Source organism: Coregonus lavaretus, assembly GCF_964263955.1.
Source record: "Coregonus lavaretus genome assembly, chromosome: 4".
In the NCBI taxonomy this organism is placed as follows: domain Eukaryota; kingdom Metazoa; phylum Chordata; class Actinopteri; order Salmoniformes; family Salmonidae; genus Coregonus; species Coregonus lavaretus.
In genome coordinates this window covers 67824166-67840520 of record NC_139991.1, presented here as the reverse complement: position 1 = coordinate 67840520, position 16355 = coordinate 67824166, and the positions used below count along the sequence as shown (strand labels likewise).

Here is a 16355-nt window from a genome sequence, read left to right as displayed (position 1 = left end):
ATGCACCCTTCCTTGAAGTAATCGCTGATCTGATTGGTGAAATCAATAGCAAAGACGATAACTTATGTTTGGCACGATAAACGCGTGACAAGTAGTGGCACGCAGTCTAGAGCTGACCTGGTGCAAGAATTTTAACAAGAGTCACAATGTCTGGGCCAAGTTATATTATTTATTTCTCAAACATTTGTGGTAGAATTCTCGCCTGCCAAGCAGGGGAAGGGCGTGATTTATTTGAAGTATACAAAATGTATTCCTGTGAGTAGACAAGGGCAGTGGTCCTACTGAACATGAACGATCCATCATTCAACCACAGATAGGGTGCTGTATACAAAATATTTGATTAAACAGTTATGGTGATCGACTGAATGGCTGTTGTGACTACAGAACAAGAATGATGACCTTGAAAATCTGTGATCAGTAGAAGTTTCTCTGGACAGTAACAATTATTTCCCCATCAGCCTAACAGATATTTTACCCCCACAACACAAATTGTGTCAGTTCAAAAACTACCCCAAACACTTGTGTATACATTTATTGTAACAAAGCAACTTGTACACTTAAATGTTAACGTGAACAGTTTTTCAGTGGAAAAGGTGGAGATCACCAGTATATCCTATGAGATTCTACAGGGTCTTTACTTTCTTTTTAAATAACCTGTTAATTAGCCAAGCTCAAAATTACAAGAGGAATTTTTTTTGGGTTTTGTTTTTATTAAAAATGTAATTTTCAAACCTCACGGGTGTCTGTAAAACATTACAATGAAAAGTCAATCAATGTTGAGTTGTCAAATGCCCACTTACCCCACCAAACCCCATTTAACTGTCTACAATAATAACCATGTCATAACAAGATATCAACCCCAAAACATTTACAATTGCTGACAGGAACAAGCTGGTGCTTTCCGTTAGTACAACACATGACGAAGAAAAAGTGTAAACTCCAGGAGACCCCCCCCCCCCCAAACTCTGCCGTTTTAGAAAATGTGTGTGTGTATATATATATATATTTTTTTTAAGTGTCTAGGGATGCTAAGAATAAGTTATCACAGCACCATGGCTTATTTTTATTCAACTCACAAGTTTAACAGAAACCTTATTTATCATACATATAAATTGCTATTCAACTTTCTTTTAGTCTATATAAGATGACGTGCAGAATGCTTGTACTTTCTTTTATTGGTCTTCATGGACATTTCTAGTAGTTTTATGACACGTGAGACGTCAGAGTTTTCTGATGTGGGCCTGTGAATTTACTCGTCTGCAGACATGGTATGGACAGGCGGAAGCATGTGGAACAGGAGACAGAGCACAAAATAATACAAAAATAAAATGAAAACAAAGCTTCTTGCGCCCACGCGTTGAAGGATGAGTAAAAGGAAAGAATGGGAAAAGGTGTAGGTTGGAATATGTCATTTTCGGCCTTAATCATCCTCGCCGTCATCCTGTAGAAGAGAGATACACGTTTACCCCATGCCTGTAAAGACTAACATTTCAGACAAGTGGCAATCTTCCACCACATTAAAAAATATATATATACACAAAGACAGGAAAAGTTGTACAATATTGTGCAAACAAGACTGGAGTGAATTAAATCTACCATACCTCTCCATCTTCCCCTTCTTCCTCATCATCTTCCTCTCCTTCATCCTCATCCCCTTCCTCATCAATGTCCTCCAAGCCCTCTTCCTCATCCTCCTCACCTTCCCCTTCCTCATCATCCATGTCAGGGACCTGGTGGAGTTAAGAGTTCATATGTTATATTAATACGAGTTCCCAGACATATAATGCCAGCAGGAGACGATTTACAGTTTGGAATCTAGGCATCCAGTTGAGATGTCTAGGTGGCTGGATATGGTTCAGTCATGTTCCGTAGAACCATATGGCTATTCAACACACTTCTGAAGTTGTCCCCAAAACACCATTTAGGTGAAATCTGCAAGATATTTTCTATTACAGAGCCACTTTGGTCTAACCCTATGGCCCTAACGCCAGGATATTTTGGATAATTGTAAGAAATATACAGAATACTCTACCTGGCCTACCAAAGTAAGATTAGGTTAACACCAAAAAAATTTATTAAGCACCATGGGCAGTCAACAAAGAACTATGGACAATAGCATGGAATCATACCAGGTAGTACTGCAATGGGTTTGGCCAGATGTCATCCTTAACGACCTCTCCTAGTTCGTCTGCCCCTGCATCGGAGTGATCTGTGAACCAGGTGAAGAAGCTCTCTGGTTCTTCGTGTTGCCTCTTCTTACCCGCTTTGTTCGGCGTTTGGCCGGCACGCTTTGTCAGGTCCTGGGAGCAGGGGGAAAAGCAAAATAATCAAAAAGCAGAGATGCCATGCATTTTGCTTTGGTTTTCTGCAGCATGACATCACAAGACAGCACTTGGACTATATTAAAAACACTTTACTTATAAGATGCCCTGTAAAAATTGAGATGTGTAAACATACCTTTCCAGCCTTCCATTTTATTTCAGTTGACTTTGAAGATGGGTCCCCACTTTCATTCAAGTGAAACTCTTTGGAGAGGATTTTGTTCTCAAAGTATGGGTTCTCATCAAAGTACTGAAAAAACAATATGGTTAATTTATGCATAATTTTGTTTAAAATGCACAATCTAAAATAATATTTAAATACTTACAAAATCTATTCTGTAACCTGACTTGATGTCCTCAAACTCAGTCACCTCCACTCTGGTAAGGTAATGAAGTGCCTCCTCATCCTCCTCACCAAGAAGGGCTGAAACTGACAAGAACAGAATCATAGAAAGTTTGTCACTGGACAAAAGCAGTTTGTATAGCAACACCATAATCAGACTGATACTGATGGACATCGTTTGTCATGTGTAGAATCCCACCGTGTACAATAACTCTTCATTCATCAAGAAAATAACATGAAATAGTAAAATAAGAGCATAATATCTGCACTTACCTTGTGGGTGGTTGACAAATGTTGTGACCCAGAAGTTGGGGATTTTAGCTATGAGTTCTGACCGCTTCTGGAAGAATGGCTGGCGTAACTTATTGTACTTCTGCTCTACTTTTAAAATCTCCTCACTGGCCTGTTCGTTCAATCTAAAGGGAAGAGAATCGTGCAACAACACAATTTGACGATATTCATACTGTAAAAGGTCAGTCTTGAAAACCACAAAAGTTTCCGGATAATTAGCTCACCTGTCAATTTCATTTTGTACTTCGTCAATGTGTTCAATAGCTTCTTGTTGCTCTTTTACTGAAAGAGATTAAATTAGTGTTAATTTCCTTGAAAGAAAATAATGAAATATTATGTATATGTAGAAAATCTTGCTGATGGTAAAAATAAATACAGGGTAAAGATAACCAACCACCGTAAACACAATGTCTAGTACATGAAGACTTGAGCATTGGGTACACAAGCTAAGCATTCCACCACATTTTGTAGTAACTATTAGCTTTCAAGCCATTAAGACGTAACTAGCTCTCTAGCTAAACGAGCCAAAGTACTCTGATGCAGCTTCCTGCTGTTTCTCAAGGCCGCGTGGTTTGAATGATGTGGCCGCTGCACGCTGGGGACTGATATCGCCCCGGCCTCACCGACAGCTTGTTGGCATTCTGGCCCGACACTACTAGTGTCTTACTAATGCAATATTTTGCAGTTATCTATACATCCGTGCCGACCTTAGTACTGCATTTTGTTCGTTTACAATCGCAAATTACTTCAATGCATGGGTGCAAACCGCGATGGCGGAACAACAATGAATGCTGGGCCTCACGCAAACTTAACTAGCGCATTTTGTTAGTTTACTAACTAACGGGCTATTTTGTAAACAACAACGTTAGTTAACAAAACATGTGTACGGTAGTTAACCTTAAGAAGTTACTATAATTTGGAAATACACGCGAATTCCTCCCAAACCTGCGTGGCACAATGAGCTTGTGCAAGGCACAACATGGCCTCCTCCAACGACGTTGTAGCATAGTTGGCTAGCCAGTTAGCTAGCAAGTTCTGTTCTCACTAGTCCTGTACGAGCCATCAAATGTATCAGTTGGCTAAAGCCTCCTTCAAATAAATACATCGTTTCAGGCTAACTAAAGCTAAACCAAAAGTATACGCCATGGTAACGTTACTGCAATATAAAAACAACTAAATTGCGTTGTACAGGAGGCCGCCATTTCTTACCGGAGGTCTCGTCCGCTCCATCATGATTAGAGTTCTCCTTTCTAACGACTTTCGCCGACGAGGCTGCCATGATTTTCGAACACCGTAGATGTTTGCGTCAGACTATATATTCCCTGTTGTTTAGACGTCTCCTCCGGGAAGAGAAAGGTGAAGTTCCACCTTGAACGGTGGAGTGCAAATAAAGCGTGTGTCGTGAACGAGAGAGGCTTTGCTCATGCACACACACTCCTCTTCTCGCGCTCGCCAGAACGCGCATTCCCCCAAAAATAAAGTAAACTCCTCCCACAACAGAACGATTTCGCCGTGTTGAAATCGAATACTTAAAAAATGCATCCTTCCTTCTTTCCTTGGAGCAATCACATGATTTCCACTCGAAGTAGTGTTTATCCTTCTCCGGGGCTGCAGTTGGATACTGTAGCCTTTGTACAATGTTTGTAATATGGCAAGCCAACCACTGAAAGAAAACCGCATCCCAAACTAACGTTTTTCTTCATATTTTGAGGAATGAGCAGATGTGTGGTTTTGCTTTGCCCAGCCACACAGCCAGCAACTCAAATTTCATCACAAGACAGGCTTTGTGTATTTTGCTCTTTCCTCCTGAGTCCTGCACAAGTCACGAGTTCATGACGAAGGGAGTAACAAACTGAAGATAGACCAAGTCAAACTAACCTTTACCACTGCTTTGTAACATGGTATAATTGAACTTGCTTTCTTGTGATTGTTAGGTCGGGGAAATGCTTTCATTTGAGGAAGTAAAGTCTTCTTTAGAACATGCAGGACAGTCTCATATTCTGCAATTTTGGCCCGAACTTTCTGGGGATGACAAAAGCACATTTCTGGTCGAGTTGTCTCAGTTGGACTTGCATGAATTGCGCGAGCACTGTGAACTGGCCGCGGAGTCTGCTAAAGCTGGTCATTCCGCAACAGCCGCTGACCAGGAAATTGAGCCAGTATCTTCAGAATTCATCGGGAGCATTCGGAAGAGTGATCAAACCGCTTTAACTGGCTGGGAAAATGAAGGTAGGCTACTGTATTCTCAATAGGGTACTGTATTCTCGATATGAGAAAAGTAAACACTCAACTAGCTACTTTAAAGGGAAATCAGCAATTTAACAGTAACAAAGTAGTCCCCGCCTCGGGATGGTGCTGGAGAAAATGTAACCTCTCTTAAATTCATAGACAGCGATATGGGATGCAAGGACTGACCATCCACGATATTAAAATTATAGTTGTAAGCATGTTTTGAGGCTATACGGTGTTTTTTATATTATTTTTTTAACAATGTGTAGAAACATTGGAATAGTTAGCCAAGCGTTTAAAGAGCGTTGGGCCAGTAACCGAAAGGTTGCTGGTTCGAGTCCCCGAGCCGATTAGGTGACAAATCTGTTGATGTGCCCTTGAGCATGGCACTTCATCCTAATTCCTCCTGTAATTCGCTCTGGATAAGAGCGTCTGCTAAATGACTAAAATGTAAAATTAGTAAAACAAGTGTATATTTTTGGGGCTCTGATGGGGTACCACAGTTGAACTAATCTTATGAGGCATTTATAAATTATATTATTCAAGAATCAATGGGTAACGTTAATTATAAATCAAAAATTGTATGTAGTAACTGCAAATTGCCCCTTCAAATAATTAAAACTTTGCTTCACTTGGAATTGTCGCGTGACTTGCGTCAAACTTTTATTTTGTATTTTATTTTATTTAACTTTTATTTAACTAGGCAAGTCAGTTGAGAACAAATTCTTATTTACAATGACGGCCTACTAGAGAATTTGAGAAGTAGCTAATGCTCCTGTAACCAAATTGTAACATATATATATATATATATATATATATATATATATATATATATATAGATACACATTTTTTTAGCAAAGGCCTTTATTTTCTGCTAAATCCCACATCCCACTGTAAGCAAGTGTTCTCGCGAGCTTACACGAGATCAGGATCTTCGTACGAGGCTACAAAGATGTGTAGGCTATCATCTGATCTACATTTACATTTTAGTCATTTAGCAGACGCTCTTATCCAGAGCGACTTACAGTTAGTGAGTGCATACATTTTTCATACTGATCATAGCGAATGTAGATTATGTAAATCAACTAGTTATCTAGCTAGCTAGTTTGATGGGTAAATCATTTAAATAACAAGAGAGAAAATAATGAAAACATTTAATAATACAAAAAACTCTCATAGGAGGGCAAAAGGGCAGGTGCTCAGGTACCCTTAGACCTCTGTCTGTGCATGTGCCTGGGTCCCACTGTAATTTGAATGTATGGCAATTACACTTCACTTACATTTTGATCAAGCATAGGTCAGGGATTCCCAAAATTGTATTTTTTGTTATAATGGTAAATTAGGACTGTCAGGCCACTGTAGGTCACCAAAATAGCAGCTACATTACTCTATAAAACCACAGCAAATGCAAATATTGATACTAACACCTGTTTGGTGATTGGTTAATGTCAGTGTCACACTTGTTTCTTTGGTTTGTCTGTGCTCTGTCATGGTCCTGTAATGATCGTTTTTTCCCCTCTGGTATTCCCCTTTACAGGGTTTTTGCAAATCTCCCAGAACAGAGTGGCTGTGCTGCTGTTGGCTGGTGGCCAGGGGACCCGTCTTGGGGTTCCATACCCCAAAGGGATGTACAATGTGGGTCTCCCGAGCAGCAAAACTCTGTATCAAATCCAGGCAGAGCGCATCCGCAAAATACAGGAGCTGGCGAATGCAAAGCATGGATCAAAGTGCACAGTAGCATGGTAAGATCTCATGGCGGTCAATTGACTGCTCTCATTTTATGAGCTGGCAAAATGTCAATTCAATGCAATATGTGCAGAATCAGATGCATTTCCAAACACATGAGCAAAACAAAATAAAAAAACAGTGCTCTTAAACTGCAGATCACACACTACTATATTTGCAAACTCCAAAGTTCTCAATTTGACTGACCGTTCCTTCTCTCTGACATTGGTTTTCCTCTCTGTGCTACTGTTCTGCCATCATCAGGTACATCATGACCAGTGAGTTTACCCTGGATCCCACCAAGAAGTTCTTCCAGGAGAATAAGTACTTTGGTCTGGATCCGTCTGACGTGGTCATGTTCGAGCAAAGGATGATCCCTGCTGTGACCTTTGATGGAAAGGTCATCCTACAGGACAAAGGGAAGATAGCTATGGCCCCAGGTAAGAAAATGGCTGGCAGAGTGGGTTGGCAGATTAAAGTGAAGTTTTTGTTAAAGCAGGAATGTGTAACTTTTGGGGCGACCCGACCAAATTCATATAGAAATCTGAGTTATAGATCTGTCACTCATTGAAAGCAAGTCTAAGAAGCAGTAGTTCATTTCTATGTGCGCTATTTCTATGCTTCCCGTTCTTAAATTTCCGATTTGCGTCTTTTACTTTCGGTTTTGTACACCGGTTTCAAACAGCTGAAAATACAATATTTTTGGTTATGGAAAACATATTTCACAGATGTTTAGATGGTACAATGATTCTCTACACAATGACTGCTTGTTTTGTCACATCAACTGAAATTTGGCTAACTATTAGAATTTTAACAACCAGGAAATGGCAGAGCAATTTCTGCATATTGCATCTTTAATGCAATTTAGTTGATAGGGGCAGTGCATATGAATCCATTTCTCTATTTTCCATCTCGCTAACCTTCAGATGGAAACGGTGGCCTGTACCGAGCTCTGGTGGATAACAAGGTCCTTGAGGACATGGAGAAGAGGGGTGTGGAGTACCTCCACATCTACTGTGTTGACAACATCCTGGTCAAAATGGCCGACCCCATCTTCATTGGTTTCTGCGTGAGTAAAGGAGCAGACTGCGGTGCCAAGGTAAACGAAAGGCAATCATCACAACCACAGTGTAATCATGCAGGCATGTTTTCCTGATCCATACTTGTGGGACTCAGTTATTAGGTTATGTACTTGTTATAACTTGGTTATATGCATGTTATTTATATGCACGTTTGGTTCTACGTTCTTAAGATTTCAAATGTTATGACAGTTGACATGACTATTTCCAGGTGGTTGAGAAGACGTACCCAGCAGAGCCAGTGGGCGTAGTCTGCAAGGTAAAGGGAGTGTACCAGGTGGTGGAGTACAGCGAGCTCCGCCCAGAGACGGCCGAGCAGCGAGACCCAGGAGGAGAGCTGGTGTACAGCGCAGGAAACATCTGCAACCACTTCTTCACACGGACCTTCCTCAACGAAGTGGCACAGTGAGTGAGATGAAGAGATGCAAACATGTCATGTGCACAACACTTCAGTTAGAATAATAATAAGAAGAAAAATGAACAAAATTCTTGCTGAAAGTAATGGGGCATTGCATTGGTTCAATAAATTAAATGAATACATTAAATTAAATGAACATTAATTACTGGAATGGAATGAGTTTTAATTACATGGACCCCACTCCTGCACAATTTTGCACACTGTCACTGTCTTGTTATATTGCATTGCTGATACGACTGTCTGGGCCAAACAAACTGTTAATCACAAGTTGATAATGTTTTCCATTCATCCGCCTATCTCCTCAGGAAGTTTCAGGGCCAGCTGAAGCAGCACGTGGCACTTAAGAAAGTCCCTTTTGTGGACAGAGAAGGAAACCTGGTGAAACCCACCAAGCCCAATGGGATCAAAATGGAGAAGTTTGTTTTTGATGTCTTTCAGTTTTCAAGGTGAAATTCTAATTTTGTGACTGATTTGCAGTACACAATTTTCCTACAGTTTCCGATATTTTACTGATATTCTACATTTACATTTGAGTCATTTAGCAGACGCTCTTATCCAGAGCGACTTACAGGAGCAATTAGGGTTAAGTGCCTTGCTCAAGGGCACATCGACAGCTTTTTCACCTAGTCGGCTCGGGGATTAGAACCAGCAACCTTTCGGTTACTGGCACAACGCTCTTAACCACTAAGCTACCTGCCGCCCAATTCTAGACAATTTTACTAACGTTACATAATAATCATAAAATGACTGCTTATTTTAAAACAATCACACAAAACACCAAAATGAGACATTTTCCTCCTGACATCGGCAGGAAATTTGTGGCATTTGAGGTTCTGAGAGAGGAAGAATTCTCACCATTGAAAAATGCTGATGGGGCACCTCTGGACACTCCTACCACAGCCAGACGATCCTTACTGGCACAGCACTACCGCTGGGCGATGGCTGCAGGAGCCAGCTTCCTGGATGCCCAAGGGAAGGCCCTAACTCCTAGACCCAGGTGGGAGCGAGCCTTACTCTACATAACATATAGGGATCTCAATGGGGATTGGAGGGTGTGTGTGTGTGCGTGTACACGTGTGCGCTTATCTCACCAATAAATCACAGTTGGGTTTATAAACTCAGCAAAAAAAGAAACATCCCTTTTTCAGGACCCTGTCTTTCAAAGATAATTCGTAAAAATCCAAATAACTTCATAGATCTTCATTGTAAAGGGTTTAAACACTATTTCCCATACTTGTTCAATGAACCATAAACAATTAATGAACATGCACCTGTGGAACGGTCGTTAAGACACTAATAGCTTACAGACGGTAGGCAATTAAGGTCACAGTTATGAAAACATATGACACTAAAGAGGCCTTTCTACTGACTCTGAAAAACAACAAAAGAAAGATGCCAAAGATGCCAGCACTTTTTGCCAGTCCTGTCTGGTCCAGCGATGGTGGGTTTGTGCCCATAGGTGACGTTGTTGACGGTGATGTCTGGTGAGGACCTGCCTAACAACAGGCCTACAAGCCCTCAGTCCAGCCTCTCTCAGCCTATTGCGGACAGTCTGAGCACTGATGGAGGGATTGTGCGTTCCTGGTGTAACTCGGGCAGTTGTTGTTGTCATCCTGTACCTGTCCCGCAGGTGTGATGTTTGGATGTACCGATCCTGTGCAGGTGTTGTTACACGTGGTCTGCCACTGCGAGGATGATCAGCTGTCCGTCCTGTCTCCCTGTAGCACTGTCTTAGGCGTCTCACAGTACGGACATTGCAATTTATTGCCCTGGCCACATCTGCAGTCCTCATGCCTCCTTGCAGCATGCCTAAGGCACGTTCACGCAGATGAACAGTGACCCTGGGCATCTTTCTTTTGGTGTTTTTCAGAGTCAGTAGAAAGGCCTCTTTAGTGTCCTACGTTTTCATAACTGTGACCTTAATTGCCTACCGTCTGTAAGCTGTTAAGTGTCTTAACGACCATTCCACAGGTGCATGTTCATTAATTGTTTATGGTTCATTGTACAAGCATGGGAAACAGTGTTTAAACCCTTTACAATGAAGATCTGTGAAGTTAATTGGATTTTTACTAATTATCTTTGAAAGACAGGGTCCTGAAAAAGGGACGTTTCTTTTTTTGCTGAGTTTATTTACACGTTAAGTTTGCTGAAACTAAACGCAGTTGACAGTGGGAGGACGTTTCTTTTTTTGCTGAGTTTATAAATTGCAAGCATCCTTCATTTTTTCCAATATGTTGTTCTGTCCAGCACCTGAACCATTGGGATAATGATCTATTTCCTTTTTCACATTCTTGTTAGGGATGAAGACCCACCAGCTGTCTGTGAGATCTCCCCGCTGGTGTCTTTCTTCGGAGAGGTGAGGCCACAACAACAGTTCCTATGTGATGTCACTTCCTGCCCTTATTTTCTGCTATTGGAGTCTCCTAACAATATGACCATTAAAATTTCACCTGCATGGTCCAGTGTTGAGCTTCTCTGTAAGGTTACACTAGATTGAGCAGTTACTTCACCACTCTAATATTGTTAATGTGCACTCATGGCAAATTAGGAAAGTGTTCTGTTTGGGTGGTGGTTATCTTTTATTTTTTACTCTGAATGCACACTTTCAAATAAATCCTTCATTGATGTCAATGGGAGACTTGGACCAAATAAAATTGAGCTAAGTGCGTGGCTCTCAAATTTAAAAAAATGCCCTGCACATGCACTTATATGAGGGAAATGTCGCTCGAAGTATGGGAGGAGTTAGTGTGAATAGATCATGCAAATCATTACAAGGACACCTATCGCATTATGGTCCCCTCTCACAGACTCCAGTCAGTCTAAACTGCTCTGTCAAGTATGGCAGACTAAAGCTGCTCTCTCCATATCTGCTCTCTCCATGTCTGTCTCCCACAGGGTTTGGAGCAGCTGCTGGGACAGAAGGCCCTGACGACCCCCTTCCTTCTGGATGAGGACAGGGCAAAGGAACTCCTCCAGGCCCAGTAGCTCTACAGTACACTGTTCCCATCAGATGGGCTTACCTCTTGAGCAGTTGGGCCTGTTGATATGAGGTGCTCATTCCTTGGCCGAATTTCAAAATGGAGCCCTTTGTTGCCCCTAATGGCATGTTTCTCATAACCAGGGTTGGATAGATTACTTTCTAAATGTAATCCGTTACTAGTTACCTGTCCAAAATTGTAAATCAGTAACGTAACTTTTGGATGATCCAAAATCAGTACTGTAATCTGATTACTTTGTTACTTTTGGATTACTTTCCCCTTAAAAGAGCCATTAGAAGAAGACAAAAAGCATCCATCAAACGCATTTGGTCTGCCGTCATAGTGGTCTCTGACTTGTGGTCAGACTCGCTCAGGTGGAACAAACTTTAACTTGTGCCTTTTTTCAATGCTTAATTGAATGTAATTGAGAAAAACTGTAAGGTGTCATAATGTATTTTTTTATCTCACAAAAATCCTTTCTGAATTTAAGTAATCCACGAAGTAATCATCTAGTTTTTCTAAAGTATCTGTAATCTGATTACATAATTTTTTTCTGCTAACGTAACTGATTACATGTTATTCCACAACCCTACTCATAACTATCTGGTCCTTTCATATTTTCATGAAGTGCTGAGGTAAAGGGACAAAGGGTCTGTTTGGAATTCGGCACCAGAGCACAAAGATGCAATGGCAATTACAAGGACATTTTTGTATCCACATTTTTGTATCCAAATGTGCTCCTTACAATGTTGTTTAAGTCCCATACTCTTCTATGATCTATTGCTTAAAAGGAATCAAATTAGTCTAGCGCTTTAAGACACATTGTGTTTATCTTCTGATTATACACATTTTAGTTAATTTAATGGACTTAATTTAAACGGGATACACATTTCAATATGCATTTGGAAAAGTGAAATGGTCTAAAAGTTCTTCATAAAGCAAAACTCAAGTACTGTAATCATGATAACTTAATACCAAGGAACTAATATAATACATATGATTGTTTTTACTTTTTTATACACTTTGAGGAAATGAATCAACCTTTTTTACCCTGTTTGTATAATGTGTCATGTTAATGGTCAAAGCAACTGTGGAAATTATAAAGCTTTTCTATACCCCAGCCTTTGACTGAAATGCATATTTTATTTTATACATTTTTCTTTACCGCTCCTCTTTGGTTGTCAGTAGTTACCACAGCCACAAAGTCCACATTTTACATTTACATTTACATCATTTAGCAGACGGTCTTATCCAGAGCGACCCACAAATTGGTGCATTCACCTTATGATAGCCAGTGGGACAACCACTTTTTCTTTGGGGGGGGGGGGGGGGGGGGGGTAGAAGGATTACTTTTATCCCTTAAGCAAGGCACTTAACCCTAATTGCTCATGTAAGTCGCTCTGGATAAGAGCGTCTGCTAAATGACTAAAAAAATGAAAAATGAAAAATCCTATCCCAGGTATTCCTTAAAGAGGTGGAGTTTCAAGTGTCTCCGGAAGGTGGTGAGTGACTCCGCTGTCCTGGCGTCTTGAGGGAGCTTGTTCCACCATTGGGGTGCCAGAGCAGCGAACAGTTTTGACTGGGCTGAGCGGCAACTGTGCTTCCGCAGAGGTAGGGGGGCCAGCAGGCCAGAGGTGGATGAACGCAATGCCCTCGTTTGGGTGTAGGGACTGATCAGAGCCTGAAGGTACAGAGGTGCCGTTCCCCTCACAGCTCCGTAGGCAAGCACCATGGTCTTGTAGCAGATGCGGGCTTCAACTGGAAGCCAGTGGAGTGTGCGGAGGAGCGGGGTGACGTGAGAGAACTTGGGAAGACGGGCTGCAGCGTTCTGGATGAGTTGTAGGGGTTTAATGTTACAGGCAGGGAGCCCAGCCAACAGCGAGTTGCAGTAATCCAGACGGGAGATGACAAGTGCCTGGATTAGGACCTGTGCCGCTTCCTGTGTAAAGTAGGGTCGTACTCTGCGAATGTTGTAGAGCATGAACCTGCAGGATCGGGTCACCGCTTTGATGTTAGCGGAGAACGACAGGGTGTTGTCCAGGGTCACGCCAAGGTTCTTTGCACTCTGGGAGGAGGACACAACGGAGTTGTCAACCGTGATGGCGAGATCATGGAGCGGGTAGGGTTTCAAGTGTCTCCGGAAGGTGGTCAGTGACTCCGCTGTCCTGGCGTCGTGGGGGAGCTTGTTCCACCATTGGGGTGCCAGAGCAAAAAATAGCTTTGACTGGGCTGAGCGGGAACTGTGCTTCTGTAGAGGTAGGGGAGCTAGCAGGCCAGAGGTGGATGCGGAGGAGCGGGGTGACATGAGAGAACTTGGGAAGGTCGAACACCAGACGGGCTGCAGCGTTCTGGATAAGTTGTAGGGGTTTAATGGCAAATTGGCTATATTGTAAAGATTCATGAAAACTAAAATAAGCTTTTTGGTCTTAATTTAAGGTTAGGCATTAGGTTAGCAGCGTAGTTAAGGATAGGGTTAAGATAAATGTGTTTATGACTTTGTGGCTGTGGTAACTAGTGACGACACTCTCCTTTGATCATCATAATGCAGTTGAAAATGAGTCAATATTGTCATCTAGTGGTAACTTAATTCAGTTTCCATCCAGTACACTGCATTTTTGTTGCTACGTTCATATGCTACTCGGAAATAGCAACTATCCGACTGAACAAGTCGCATGACCCAGCTGCGCTTCAGCTCATCTAGTTAGTCTGTTGTCTGTCATTATTTTATACCTGCTGCTAAAATGTCGTGCTCTCTCCTCTGGCAACGGCCCACTTGCACTGGCACACACAGACACGCACTGCTGGCACACACAGACACGCACTGAAGGTTCATTCCGATAATGGCTGATATGTATATTTTTAAGTGATTGATCATATTTAAAAGTAGATACCGCCTATATTCCGCTTTGATTAATCTTTTTTGCCTCAGTGTGTGAATCTGGGCCAGCGATAGACTACTTTGTTTTATAGAGGAGCTGGTACTCAATTCCCAAAAAATTAGAAGTGCCGGTATTGCGCTGCAGACAGCTCCGGCCCAAGTCAAGCACTGCTATACATTTTCTGACGGCTGTATGCATTACACTGCTTTAATTCACGGGATATATAATATATACATTATTACACTGTATGTAATGCATACCATAACAGTGCCACCAACATGATCAACAAATCAGCCAATTAGGTAGCCGATAAAATAAGCAAATCCTTAATTTTCTTATGCACCATTTTTTCTATGACAGAAACATCCTTATAAATACTGGAAGTAAGGTCCTTATTGGTCCTTTTTATAAGGTAAGAGTAGGATAGTTGTACTAATCTCATAAAGCCACATTCTGTAAATTAGCATATACTTCCATTCGTTAACATTTCCCCATCGATTTGAAGGAATAGTCTAATAAAAAATTAAAAATAGTATTTCTGTCTGTAATAAAGCCCTTTTGTGGGGAAAAACTCATTCTGATTGGCGGGCCTGGCTGCCAAGTGGGTGGGCCTATGCCCTCCCAGGGCCACCCATGGCTGCACCCCTGCCCAGTAATGTGAAATCCATAGATTAGAGCCTAATGCATTTATTTCAATTGATTGGTTTCCTTATATGAAATGTAACTCAGTAAAATATTTGAAATTGTTGCGTTTATATTTTTGTTCATTTACTGTGTATGTATTCCTGAGGTGACATTAGGAGTGATGCTATATTCTCAGGAGGCTGACACTCACCATCTGCTTTCATTCTGATAAGAGATTCTCACTAAATTGTGGTCATGGCAAGATAAGCTGCTGGCATATAACTGGCATATGATAGGAGTACAGGTCAGTGGGCTAGTTTATGACCAGTAAGAGCATTATGTGACACCTTCTCCCATTTCTGCGCCTGAGCAGCAGCAGCCCCTTGATCGAGAACTGCGTGGGCGAGAGGAACCACCGCTGGTTTGTGCTCTACCTGGCTGTCCAGCTGCTAGTGCTGCTGTGGGGCCTCCACATGGCCTGGTAATTGGAGATGAGTCTTCAGATCCCGTTACATATATCGTCGTTGTGGTGACCATATATATATGGTGGTGACACACAAGGTTTGCAGTGCAGCGTTTTCTTCCAGCCAATATGCTTTTGTGCTGGGCTGGAACAAAAACATCTGCACACTATGGGTCACCACGACCAGGGTCAAAGAACTTGATAATACAAATGATTTTTGCTTCCATTTATCATATTATGCACTGTTGTTTGGGAGCGTGGCCAATCTCAGTTCTTGTTTTCTGTGAAGCGGGTCATGCTTCACTGCGGCACACACCTGGCAGCTGTGGCTGTGTGGCAATGGCGTGCTGCTGGGGGCGGCGATGCTCTCCCCGACGGTGCTCCTACTCCTGGGCTCCCACATCTACCTGGTCTCCCTCAACACCACCACCTGGGAGTTCATGTCAAGGCACCGCATCTCCTACCTCAAGCACTGCGGCGCCGTCGAGAACCCGTTTGACCGCGGTGCGCTGCGCAACCTCTGGGGCTTCTTCTGCGTCTTGGGCGCTGTAGTGTGGGAGCAGGTGTACTTCTGGGAGGGCAGCGACCCCATCTGATGAGTCAATGCGCAAACTAACTCACCGTCCACTCAAGGCCTTAATTCCTTCCCTAGAATCGGCCTTTCCCGTTTTTCCTCCAATTGTGTTTACGTCCTCCTTTCTAGAAGTATCTTTACCATAAAAATAGAATGAATAGAAAAGGAGTCTCCATTTAATTCAATGATGGCATAATGGGTGGAATGGCTGTCATTTTGAGTATACCCATGCCAGGAAGTAAAAGCAGGAAGTGTAGGCGTACCCTTCAATCTGTGCTTTGATTTGTTGAGTCAACTCAACTGACATTACAAAAAATACATTCCATAGACGCGGTAAAGAGGTCTATTGAACTCGAGCAACACAATGGAATTGCCATGGAAACGCGTAGGGGAAAGATCCCGAATCTCCTCATTGCCCCCAGCAAAATGTG

At 42.1% G+C, this 16355-nt stretch overlaps 3 protein-coding genes across 3 annotated transcripts; 2 read left to right on the top strand and 1 right to left on the bottom strand.

The window, feature by feature from the left end:
* Positions 1-149: 149 nt before the first annotated feature.
* On the bottom strand, positions 150-4411 carry LOC311127667 (protein SET-like). The gene is made up of 8 exons (XM_084159528.1): positions 4165-4411; positions 3180-3237; positions 2938-3080; positions 2648-2751; positions 2458-2571; positions 2130-2300; positions 1602-1730; positions 150-1441 (listed from the first exon to the last, which is right to left on the bottom strand). Exons 1-8 carry the CDS (start codon positions 4232-4234, stop codon positions 1421-1423), a joined length of 810 nt encoding a protein of 269 aa, XP_084015654.1. The 5' UTR covers positions 4235-4411; the 3' UTR covers positions 150-1420.
* A 53-nt stretch (positions 4412-4464) lies between these two features.
* On the top strand, positions 4465-12506 carry uap1l1 (UDP-N-acetylglucosamine pyrophosphorylase 1 like 1). The gene is made up of 9 exons (XM_084159527.1): positions 4465-5184; positions 6722-6926; positions 7174-7349; positions 7836-8008; positions 8200-8393; positions 8712-8852; positions 9218-9403; positions 10705-10762; positions 11302-12506. Exons 1-9 carry the CDS (start codon positions 4899-4901, stop codon positions 11389-11391), a joined length of 1509 nt encoding a protein of 502 aa, XP_084015653.1. The 5' UTR covers positions 4465-4898; the 3' UTR covers positions 11392-12506.
* A 1718-nt stretch (positions 12507-14224) lies between these two features.
* Positions 14225-15946, top strand: LOC311127525 (palmitoyltransferase ZDHHC12-B-like; the record flags this gene model as incomplete). The annotated part of the gene is made up of 3 exons (XM_084159346.1): positions 14225-14235; positions 15261-15368; positions 15640-15946. The coding sequence occupies 3 exons, from the start codon at positions 14225-14227 to the stop codon at positions 15944-15946; spliced, it is 426 nt and encodes a 141-aa protein (XP_084015472.1).
* Positions 15947-16355: the final 409 nt, after the last annotated feature.

Excerpts from the sequence above, each read along its gene's own strand:
- LOC311127667 (XM_084159528.1), bottom strand. The coding sequence starts at position 4,234 with ATGGCAGCCTCGTCGGCGAAAGTCGTTAGAAAGGAGAACTCTAATCAT. Across the intron at positions 3,238-4,164 it reads TGGAGCGGACGAGACCTCCG|TAAAAGAGCAACAAGAAGCT; the intron begins GTAAGAAATGGC and ends AATCTCTTTCAG. Across the intron at positions 2,301-2,457 it reads TAAAATGGAAGGCTGGAAAG|GACCTGACAAAGCGTGCCGG; the intron begins GTATGTTTACAC and ends CCCTGCTCCCAG.
- uap1l1 (XM_084159527.1), top strand. The coding sequence starts at position 4,899 with ATGCTTTCATTTGAGGAAGTAAAGTCTTCTTTAGAACATGCAGGACAG. Across the intron at positions 7,350-7,835 it reads GAAGATAGCTATGGCCCCAG|ATGGAAACGGTGGCCTGTAC; the intron begins GTAAGAAAATGG and ends GCTAACCTTCAG. Across the intron at positions 9,404-10,704 it reads GCCCTAACTCCTAGACCCAG|GGATGAAGACCCACCAGCTG; the intron begins GTGGGAGCGAGC and ends CATTCTTGTTAG.